We start from the raw sequence: 12,070 nt of genomic DNA on the forward strand, positions 1-12,070 counted from the left end.
AATGAAGATCTGGTGTTCCTCCGACCCTTCTCCGAGGTGGAGGTCCTCCTAAATCAGTCTTTCTGCTCAAGGCGTCCAATCCGCATACTGGTGGCCATCAAATCGAAAGAGTAAGATTGTATCCATTGATTTCCTCCAGCACAGTTTATTATAAGTGTGGATGAAGGGCATGGTATTTTGGAGGATGGATGTGAGGTTCTAGGATCTTTCAAAAAAGACGGGAGGACTTGTAACATATAAGATAGTTACAGTGGGGAAAATAATGATTTGATCCCCTGCAAATTGTGTAAGTTTGTCCACTTACAAAGAAATGAAGGGTCTATATTTTTTATCATAGGTGTATTTTATATGATAGAGACAGAAAATCAACCAACAATCCAGAAAAAAACACAATACAAATGTTATAAATGGAGTAAAATAAGTACTTGATCCCCTACCAACCAACAATAATTCTGCCCCCCACAGACTGGCTCCAGTAGGTGCTCATGTTGTACACAGATTAGTCCTTTCAATGTAAGAAGGTTCTCCTAATGACAACTCGTTATGTGTATAAAAGACACCTGTCCACAGAATCTCTTTCTTCCATTCCAACCTCACCATCATGGGGAAGATCAGACAGCTGTCAGAGGACGTCAGGGACAAGATTGTAGACCTGCACAAGGCTGGAATGGGCTACAAGACCATCAGCAAGAAGCTTGGTGAGAAGGAGACAACTGTTGTGAATATTCAGAAAAGGAAGAAATACAAAGTAACCATGAATGGCCCTCGGTCTGGAGCTCCATGCAAGGTTTCACCTCATGGGGTGAGGATGATCATGAGAAAAGTGAGGGATCAGCCCAGAACTACACGGGAGGAGCTTGTGAATGATCTCAAGGCAGTTGGGACCACAGTCACCAAACAAACTATTGGTAACACAATACGCTGCCATGGATTGAAATCCTGCAGCACCCACAAGGTCCCCCTCCTCAAGAAGACACATGTACAGGTCCATCTGAAGTTTCCCAATGAACATCTAAATGATTCAGAGAATGATTGGAAGAAAGTGTTGTGGTCAGATGAGACCAAAATTGAGCTCTTTGTCATTCGACTTGGAGGAAGAAAAATGCTGACTATGACCCTAAGAACACCATCTCTACCGTCGAGCACGGAGGTGGAAACATGATGCTTTGGGGTTTTTTCTCTGCTAAAGGTACAGGCCGACTTTGCCGCATTGAGGAGCCAATGGACGGGGCCGTGTATTGTAAAATCTTGGATGAGAACCTTCTTCCCTCAGTCAGAACACTGAAGATGGGTCATGGACGGGTCTTCCAGCATGACAATGACCCAAAATATACCGCCAAGGCAACAAAGGAGTGGATCAAGAAGAAGCACATTAAGGTCATGGAGTGGTCTAGCCAGTCTCCAGACCTTAATCCCATAGAAAATTTATGGAGAGAGCTGAAACTTCGAGTTGCCAAGAGACAGCCAATAAACCTTAAGAATTTAGAGAAGATCTGTAAAGAAGAGTGGACCAAAATCCCTCCTGAGATGTGTGCAAACCTGATCACCACCTACAAGAAACGTCTGACCTCTGTGATCACCAACAAGGGTTTCTCCACCAACTACTAAGTCATGTTTTGCTTGGGGATCAAATACTTATTTTACTCACTGAACTGCAACTCAGTTTATAACATTTGTATCATGTGTGTTTTTTCTGGATTTTTGGTTGATATTCTGTCTCCATCATATAAAATACACCTATGATAAAAATTATAGACCCTTCATTTCTTTGTAAGGGGGCAAACTTACACAATCTGTAGGGGATCATTATTTTCCTTCCACTGTATAAGTGGATCCAATGACTTCCTCCAGCCTAATATAAAATAAGTCGTACAAAGCAGACAGGAGGACATATATGAGAATTGAACTGATTAGTATTGTATGAAGGAAACAGCAGAGGGGGCGCCGACTAAGTGCAGTATATATAAAACTTTATTAAAATCATAACTGGCAACTCACAAGATACATAAAGATAAGAGCGTGTGATCCACCCAGTGCGGTTTGCTGTTGAGCCTCAGTGCGTCTTCAGGAGCCAGGAAGCAGATGCTGCTGTCAGGAGCCGTGTTTGTTTCTGGTGTCCTACACGGCTCCTGAAGACACACCGAGGCTCAACAGCAATCCGCACTGGGTGGATTACACGCTCTTATCTTTATGTATCTCGTGAGTCGCCAGCTGCGATTTTTTTTTTTTTTAATAACTTTTTATTTCTATATACTGCACTTAGTTGGTGCCCTCTGCTGTTTCCTTGATATATTGCATCGCTTACTTCAGCCTCATTGAGGAGCCGCCACGGATATTTTTGGATTAGACTATTTAGTATAATCCTACATCCCCACGGCACATCGGTGTGTATGATTATGTTGTAGCTTAGCTGTATCCCCGCCTGCCCCATAATTCCCTGTATTGATATACTCCGGTCCGCCATGTGATATGTAGATGAAGATGGTCGGCCCCATATGAGATTGTCCTGATGTTGTCTTGTAATCTGTGTGGATGTGATGGAGAGATAAAGTGAGAGAAGTCCAATAAGGACATCCAGTCCCTGCGGACACATTGACAGATTTCATTCATTATGATCCCTACTCTTGGTGGTCCCGGTTCTGGAGATCCGGTGGTGGGAATGAGGTGGATTTGGTGCCGTATTTTGTTCTCTCTTCTGCAGAAGACAATAATGACGGATCTTATCGTTTCCTCTCTTCCTCTCAGGATTGTGAAGGTTCCGGACTCTCCGCAGGCTCTGTGTTTCCAGATCCGTGGCTCTACGCCGCCGTATGTCCACGCCGTGGGGCGAGGTGAGAACTCCCCAAAAAAAGCAGAACCCCTGATTTATATCACCCCGAGAAATGTTCTCTCTACAGCTTTTATTATACAAGAATTATGCCAGGTTTAGGGGAACATCAGCCAATAAAAAGAGGAGTTCCCCGATGTCTTCTCTATGTCTTCCCGATGTCTTCTCTATGTCTTCCCGATGTCTTCTCTATGTCTTCCCTATGTCTTCCCTATGTCTCCTCTATGTCTCCTCTATGTCTTCCCTATGTCTTCCCTATGTCTCCTCTATGTCTCCTCTATGTCTTCCCTATGTCTTCCCTATGTCTCCTCTATGTCTTCCCTATGTCTTCCCGATGTCTCCTCTATGTCTCCTCTATGTCTCCTCTATGTCTTCCCTATGTCTTCCCGATGTCTCCTCTATGTCTCCTCTATGTCTCCTCTATGTCTTCCCTATGTCTTCCCGATGTCTTCTCTATGTCTTCCCGATGTCTTCTCTATGTCTTCTCTATGTCTTCCCTATGTCTCCTCTATGTCTTCCCGATGTCTCCTCTATGTCTCCTCTATGTCTCCTCTATGTCTTCCCTATGTCTTCCCTATGTCTTCCCTATGTCTTCCCTATGTCTCCTCTATGTCTTCCCTATGTCTCCTCTATGTCTTCCCTATGTCTTCCCTATGTCTTCCCTATGTCTTCCCTATGTCTCCTCTATGTCTTCCCTATGTCTTCCCTATGTCTCCTCTATGTCTTCCCTATGTCTTCCCTATGTCTCCTCTATGTCTTCCCTATGTCTCCTCTATGTCTCCTCTATGTCTCCTCTATGTCTTCCCTATGTCTTCCCTATGTCTTCCCTATGTCTCCTCTATGTCTTCCCTATGTCTCCTCTATGTCTTCCCTATGTCTCCTCTATGTCTTCCCTATGTCTCCTCTATGTCTTCCCTATGTCTTCCCTATGTCTCCTCTATGTCTTCCCTATGTCTCCTCTATGTCTTCCGTATGTCTCCTCTATGTCTTCCCTATGTCTCCTCTATGTCTTCCCTATGTCTTCCCTATGTCTCCTCTATGTCTTCCCTATGTCTCCTCTATGTCTCCTCTATGTCTTCCCTATGTCTTCTCTATGTCTTCCCTATGTCTCCTCTATGTCTTCCCTATGTCTCCTCTATGTCTTCCCTATGTCTTCCCTATGTCTCCTCTATGTCTTCCCTATGTCTCCTCTATGTCTCCTCTATGTCTTCCCTATGTCTCCTCTATGTCTCCTCTATGTCTCCCCTATGTCTTCCCTATGTCTCCTCTATGTCTCCTCTATGTCTTCCCTATGTCTTCCCTATGTCTCCTCTATGTCTTCCCTATGTCTTCCCTATGTCTCCTCTATGTCTTCCCTATGTCTCCTCTATGCTCAGGGGGAGACTAAAGAGATCCAGTTCAATGTTCATACAGAGGAGGGACCCCAAACCTATCAATACGAGGGCCACATGCTATACTTCACAATGTATTCACAGGCCTATTTGTTTTATAAATGAGTCCCCCCTTACAACAAGGTCCCCATCAGAGTCCCCCCCTATACATCAGGGTCCCCCTCAGAGTCCCCCCCCCTATACATCAGGATCCCCCTCAGAGTCCCCCCCTATACATTAGGGTCCCCCTCAGAGTCCCCCCCTATACATTAGGGTCCCCCTCAGAGTCCCCCCCTATACATTAGGGTCCCCCTCAGAGTCCCCCCCTATACATTAGGGTCCCCCTCAGAGTCCCCCCCTATACATTAGGGTCCCCCCTCAGAGTCCCCCCCTATACATTAGGGTCCCCCCCTGTACATCGGGGTCCCCCTCAGAGTCCCCCCCTGTACATCAGAGTCCCCCCTATACATCAGGGTCCCCCTCAGAGTCCTCCCCCTGTACATCAGGGTCCCACCCTGTACATCGGGGTCCCCCCCTGTACATCGGGGTCCCCCCCTGTACATCGGGGTCCCCCTCAGAGTCCCCCCCTGTACATCAGGGTCCCCCTCAGAGTCCCCCCCTGTACATCAGGATCCCCCTCAGAGTCCCCCCCTGTACATCAGGGTCCCCCTCAGAGTCCCCCCTATACATCAGGGTCCCCCTCAGAGTCCCCCCTATACATCCGGGTCCCCCTCAGAGTCCCCCCTATACATCCGGGTCCCCCTCAGAATCCCCCCCTATACATCAGGGTCTCCCCTATACATCCGGGTCCTCCTCAGAGTCCCCCCTATACATCCGGGTCCCCCTCAGAGTCCCCCCTATACATCCGGGTCCCCCTCAGAGTCCCCCCTATACATCCGGGTCCCCCTCAGAGTCCCCCTATACATCCGGGTCCCCCTCAGAGTCCCCCCTATACATCCGGGTCCCCCTCAGAGTCCCCCCTATACATCCGGGTCCCCCTCAGAGTCCCCCCTATACATCCGGGTCCCCCTCAGAGTCCCGCCTATATATCCGGGTCCCCCTCAGAGTCCCGCCTATACATCCGGGTCCCCCTCAGAGTCCCCCCTATACATCCGGGTCCCCCTCAGAGTCCCCCCTATACATCCGGGTCCCCCTCAGAGTCCCCCCTATACATCCGGGTCCCCCTCAGAGTCCCCCCTATACATCCGGGTCCCCCTCAGAGTCCCCCCTATACATCCGGGTCCCCCTCAGAGTCCCCCCTATACATCCGGGTCCCCCTCAGAATCCCCCCCTATACATCCGGGTCCCCCTCAGAATCCCCCCCTATACATCCGGGTCCCCCTCAGAATCCCCCCCTATACATCCGGGTCCCCCTCAGAATCCCCCCCTATACATCCGGGTCCCCCTCAGAATCCCCCCCTATACATCCGGGTCCCCCTCAGAATCCCCCCCTATACATCCGGGTCCCCCTCAGAATCCCCCCCTATACATCCGGGTCCCCCTCAGAATCCCCCCCTATACATCCGGGTCCCCCTCAGAATCCCCCCCTATACATCCGGGTCCCCCTCAGAATCCCCCCCTATACATCCGGGTCCCCCTCAGAATCCCCCCCTATACATCCGGGTCCCCCTCAGAATCCCCCCCTATACATCCGGGTCCCCCTCAGAATCCCCCCCTATACATCCGGGTCCCCCTCAGAATCCCCCCCTATACATCCGGGTCCCCCTCAGAATCCCCCCCTATACATCCGGGTCCCCCTCAGAATCCCCCCCTATACATCCGGGTCCCCCTCAGAATCCCCCCCTATACATCCGGGTCCCCCTCAGAATCCCCCCCTATACATCCGGGTCCCCCTCAGAATCCCCCCCTATACATCCGGGTCCCCCTCAGAATCCCCCCCTATACATCCGGGTCCCCCTCAGAATCCCCCCCTATACATCCGGGTCCCCCTCAGAATCCCCCCCTATACATCCGGGTCCCCCTCAGAATCCCCCCCTATACATCCGGGTCCCCCTCAGAATCCCCCCCTATACATCCGGGTCCCCCTCAGAATCCCCCCCTATACATCCGGGTCCCCCTCAGAATCCCCCCCTATACATCCGGGTCCCCCTCAGAATCCCCCCCTATACATCCGGGTCCCCCTCAGAATCCCCCCCTATACATCCGGGTCCCCCTCAGAATCCCCCCCTATACATCCGGGTCCCCCTCAGAATCCCCCCCTATACATCCGGGTCCCCCTCAGAATCCCCCCCTATACATCCGGGTCCCCCTCAGAATCCCCCCCTATACATCCGGGTACCCCTCAGAATCCCCCCTATACATCCGGGTCCCCCTCAGAATCCCCCCCTATACATCAGGATCTCCCCTATACATCAGGGTCCCCCTCAGAATCCCCCCCTATACATCAGGGTCTCCCCTATACATCAGGGTCCCCCCTATACATCCGGGTCCCCCTCAGAGTCCCCCCCTATACATCCGGGTCCCCCTCAGAATCCCCCCCTATACATCCGGGTCCCCCTCAGAATCCCCCCCTATACATCCGGGTCCCCCTCAGAATCCCCCCCTATACATCCGGGTCCCCCTCAGAATCCCCCCCTATACATCCGGGTCCCCCTCAGAATCCCCCCCTATACATCCGGGTCCCCCTCAGAATCCCCCCCTATACATCCGGGTCCCCCTCAGAATCCCCCCCTATACATCCGGGTCCCCCTCAGAATCCCCCCCTATACATCCGGGTCCCCCTCAGAATCCCCCCCTATACATCCGGGTCCCCCTCAGAATCCCCCCCTATACATCAGGGTCTCCCCTATACATCAGGGTCCCCCCTATACATCCGGGTCCCCCCTATACATCCGGGTCCCCCTCAGAGTCCCCCCTATACATCCGGGTCCCCCTCAGAGTCCCCCCTATACATCCGGGTCCCCCTCAGAGTCCCCCCTATACATCCGGGTCCCCCTCAGAGTCCCCCCTATACATCCGGGTCCCCCTCAGAGTCCCCCCTATACATCCGGGTCCCCCTCAGAGTCCCCCCTATACATCCGGGTCCCCCTCAGAGTCCCCCCTATACATCCGGGTCCCCCTCAGAGTCCCCCCTATACATCCGGGTCCCCCTCAGAGTCCCCCCTATACATCCGGGTCCCCCTCAGAGTCCCCCCTATACATCCGGGTCCCCCTCAGAGTCCCCCCTATACATCCGGGTCCCCCTCAGAGTCCCCCCTATACATCCGGGTCCCCCTCAGAGTCCCCCCTATACATCCGGGTCCCCCTCAGAGTCCCCCCTATACATCCGGGTCCCCCTCAGAGTCCCCCCTATACATCCGGGTCCCCCTCAGAGTCCCCCCTATACATCCGGGTCCCCCTCAGAGTCCCCCCTATACATCCGGGTCCCCCTCAGAGTCCCCCCTATACATCCGGGTCCCCCTCAGAGTCCCCCCTATACATCCGGGTCCCCCTCAGAGTCCCCCCTATACATCCGGGTCCCCCTCAGAGTCCCCCCTATACATCCGGGTCCCCCTCAGAGTCCCCCCTATACATCCGGGTCCCCCTCAGAGTCCCCCCTATACATCCGGGTCCCCCTCAGAGTCCCCCCTATACATCCGGGTCCCCCTCAGAGTCCCCCCTATACATCCGGGTCCCCCTCAGAGTCCCCCCTATACATCCGGGTCCCCCTCAGAGTCCCCCCTATACATCCGGGTCCCCCTCAGAGTCCCCCCTATACATCCGGGTCCCCCTCAGAGTCCCCCCTATACATCCGGGTCCCCCTCAGAGTCCCCCCTATACATCCGGGTCCCCCTCAGAGTCCCCCCTATACATCCGGGTCCCCCTCAGAGTCCCCCCTATACATCCGGGTCCCCCTCAGAGTCCCCCCTATACATCCGGGTCCCCCTCAGAGTCCCCCCTATACATCCGGGTCCCCCTCAGAGTCCCCCCTATACATCCGGGTCCCCCTCAGAGTCCCCCCTATACATCCGGGTCCCCCTCAGAGTCCCCCCTATACATCCGGGTCCCCCTCAGAGTCCCCCCTATACATCCGGGTCCCCCTCAGAGTCCCCCCTATACATCCGGGTCCCCCTCAGAGTCCCCCCTATACATCCGGGTCCCCCTCAGAGTCCCCCCTATACATCCGGGTCCCCCTCAGAGTCCCCCCTATACATCCGGGTCCCCCTCAGAGTCCCCCCTATACATCCGGGTCCCCCTCAGAGTCCCCCCTATACATCCGGGTCCCCCTCAGAGTCCCCCCTATACATCCGGGTCCCCCTCAGAGTCCCCCCTATACATCCGGGTCCCCCTCAGAGTCCCCCCTATACATCCGGGTCCCCCTCAGAGTCCCCCCTATACATCCGGGTCCCCCTCAGAGTCCCCCCTATACATCCGGGTCCCCCTCAGAGTCCCCCCTATACATCCGGGTCCCCCTCAGAGTCCCCCCTATACATCCGGGTCCCCCTCAGAGTCCCCCCTATACATCCGGGTCCCCCTCAGAGTCCCCCCTATACATCCGGGTCCCCCTCAGAGTCCCCCCTATACATCTGGGTCCCCCTAAGAATCCCCCCCTATACATCCGGGTCCCCCTCAGAATCCCCCCCTATACATCAGGGTCTCCCCTATACATCAGGGTCCTCCTCAGAGTCCCCCCTATACATCAGGGTCCCCCCTATACATCCGGGTCCCCCTCAGAGTCCCCCCTATACATCCGGGTCCCCCTCAGAGTCCCCCCTATACATCCGGGTCCCCCTCAGAGTCCCCCCTATACATCCGGGTCCCCCTCAGAGTCCCCCCTATACATCCGGGTCCCCCTCAGAGTCCCCCCTATACATCCGGGTCCCCCTCAGAGTCCCCCCTATACATCCGGGTCCCCTCAGAGTCCCCCCTATACATCCGGGTCCCCCTCAGAGTCCCCCCTATACATCAGGGTCCCCCCTATACATCCAGGTCCCCCTCAGAGTCCCCCCTATACATCCGGGTCCCCCTCAGAATCCCCCCCTATACATCCGGGTCCCCCTCAGAATCCCCCCCTATACATCCGGGTCCCCCTCAGAATCCCCCCCTATACATCCGGGTCCCCCTCAGAATCCCCCCCTATACATCCGGGTCCCCCTCAGAATCCCCCCCTATACATCAGGATCTCCCCTATACATCAGGGTCCCCCTCAGAGTCCCCCCTATACATCAGGGTCCCCCCTATACATCAGGGTCCCCCTCAGAGTCCCCCCTATACATCAGGGTCCCCCCTATTCATCAGGGTCCCCCGCAGAGTCCCCCCTATTAGAATCGTCCTTAGCCTTGTAAGGCTTACAGCATGGCTGTAGAAAGAGGTCTTGAAGGAAGAAGGTTCCTGTAAATCCTCCTGTAAATTTTAGGTGCAAGAACGTCATTGGTTGTTAGGACGCTGGAGGGAGAGGCGGAGACCACAGGCAGCCCCGCTGACCCGAATCCTTAGTCTATGGAGGACACACCACGGACCCTAGCTGGGGGCTGGATAGAATCCTACAGTGGGCCGTAGAGACCCCTAATATAGACTATAACTCACTGCTGCCCTCTGGTGGAATTTGTACATTGGCTGCTGTGGTCAGTTGAGTCTTTCCAAGTACAATGAAGTCCCCCTCTTCTGTGTCCCCCGTTCCCAAGCCCCTTCCACCAGACTCTGTGGTAATGGGTTCCTCTAGAGGGGAGGAACGTGCCGCCATCACATGCTAAGTATTAGGCCCCCACATGTGTGTGCAGATCGCCCGGCCCATCCACATTCCAACATCTGGCGTGTTGTTGTCGGACGCAGCAGACGGTTTTATCGCCCCCCAGACAAAGATTTATTAAAGCTTTGAAAACAAACACAGAGAAGATTTTACACATGAAAACACTTTCCTCACCAAATAGACACCATCAAGTCAGACCGCCGCTCCACGCTGCTTCCTGATTGGCTGAGATCAGAATATACAGGAGACCTTTGGGCCCAATGCCGCCATGAGAAGTTGACGGGACATGTCCAGGAATGTGAAGTCCCCGCGGTGTACAGACGATGAGCGCCGACTTCGCAATAAGAAAATAAACACGCTACTGTACGGCGTTCCGAGGGTCCGGGGGTCCTCTAATGTGGGGACGCGGCGTGTGGCGACCAATCACTGCGAGGGATAACATTCCGGGGACACCTGCTCGCCATATTCAACTTCTGCCACAAAACTGTTACTTTGTATCTTTATTCTGATCATAGAAGGATCCAAAATGATACAAAAGTATCCAAGCCGAGACAGGGGGAGGGGCTCATTCACACCAAGCGCAGCGCGGGAAAACGTCCGATTTTGGGCACGTGCCCGCACCGCACCTGCTGTGAATAAGCCCCTCCCCCTGTCACGGCTTAGATACTTTTGTATCATTTTGGATCCTTCTATGATCAGAATAAAGATACAAAGTGACGTAAATATGGCGAGCAGCTGAGCGCACATCTGTCCCCGGAATGTTATCCCTCGCACGAAAACGCACGCCCTTCTGGTGCCATTAAGGCATTTTTATGAATGTGCATTTTTGTGCGCTTTTTGGTGCGTTTTTCGTAGTACGCGCTCGGGGCAGCCCATTCCTTGTACCTTTTTGGGCATTTAAACATGCGCACACTTGGGATTGCGTCCAAAAAATGCGCACTCTTGGGAACGCGTCCAAAAAATACACACACTTGGGATTGCGTCCAAAAAATGCGCACTCTTGGGAACGCGTCCAAAAAATGCGCACTCTTGGGAACGCGTCCAAAAAATGCGCACTCTTGGGAATGTGTAATAAAATTTGCATGCTTGGAAACGCGTTTTAAAAAAAAATGCGCAGGTTTGGGCGCACCTGGTGTGAACGAGGCTCACATCTCCCGATGTTGGATTGGGCGATTGTTTGATGTGAATTCTTTATATATGGATTTCCTCGCTGACTTTTTTGTTGTTGTCTGCAGGCTCGCAGGCGGCCGCGGTCGGCCTCCACCCCGGACAGTGCGTCCTGAAAGTGAACGGTAACAACGTCACACATGACAGCCACATCGAGGTCCTCGAGCACTTCACTGCCTACCGCAAGAACCCCCAAAATCCTCTGGTGAGTATAAGGAGGGGAGGGGTGTCCTGGGGAACTACAAGTCTCAGCAGACCTGGGGATGGAAAGGCGCTGAGCCGTGTCTGTGATTTGCAGGGCCTCTATCAGTGGATTTATCGCACCCACGAGGACGCCGAGGAGGACCGGGAGCAGCGCTGTACATCGGAGGATTGTCTGAACGGCGGCGGAGTGTGCGAGGGCGGCGCTCTGGGCAGAGGACTCCATGACAGGCAGACAGGTACCGCGGGGGCGGGGCTTATGAGACTTCTTGTTAGTATAAAGAGAGATTGATCTGAGATGACATCATCAGCAGACAAGCGTTCCCCTTTATATAAAATCATCGTCTGGATCTCGGCCACGCCCCCCCCCCCCTCGGTCTGTATATCGCTCACATAGACTGTGGCTGTGTTAGATCCGGGCCCTGTAGATTCTGGCAGTGAGCAGGTTAACGGCGTCGTGTTTCCACCGAAGCGATAAACCTGATCCGCCGCGCTGCGTCCAATGACGGGAAATCATCAATTATTAATCACCGCCGTCCCATTCCCTGAACCCCTCACCCGCTCCCTGCACTCCGCTTCCACCTGATGTATAAATAGCGTGCCGCGCCGTGACGTCTTCCCTGCAGCGTCTGCAGAGCATCGCTCCCTCCCCCTCCTGACAGATCCATATTGATATATTCTGCAGAACATCGCTCCCTCCCCCTCCTGACAGATCCATATTGATATATTCTGCAGAACATCATTCCCCCCCCTCCTGACAGATCCATATATGATATATTCCGCAGATTATCTCATCACTGACCTCTCTGTAGATCT

General features: G+C 53.8%; 1 protein-coding gene across 1 annotated transcript in view; it reads left to right on the top strand.

The window, feature by feature from the left end:
- Positions 1-12,070, top strand: part of PREX1 (phosphatidylinositol-3,4,5-trisphosphate dependent Rac exchange factor 1) — a gene marked incomplete in the record, with an annotated part of 222,925 nt that overhangs the window by 170,763 nt on the left and 40,092 nt on the right. The window contains 4 exon segments of the mRNA XM_073607193.1: positions 1-110; positions 2,746-2,831; positions 11,122-11,258; positions 11,352-11,493. Of these exon segments, the coding sequence (XP_073463294.1) occupies positions 1-110; positions 2,746-2,831; positions 11,122-11,258; positions 11,352-11,493 (475 nt within the window).

This window comes from Aquarana catesbeiana, linkage group LG12 (assembly GCF_042186555.1).
Source record: "Aquarana catesbeiana isolate 2022-GZ linkage group LG12, ASM4218655v1, whole genome shotgun sequence".
NCBI lineage: Eukaryota > Metazoa > Chordata > Amphibia > Anura > Ranidae > Aquarana > Aquarana catesbeiana.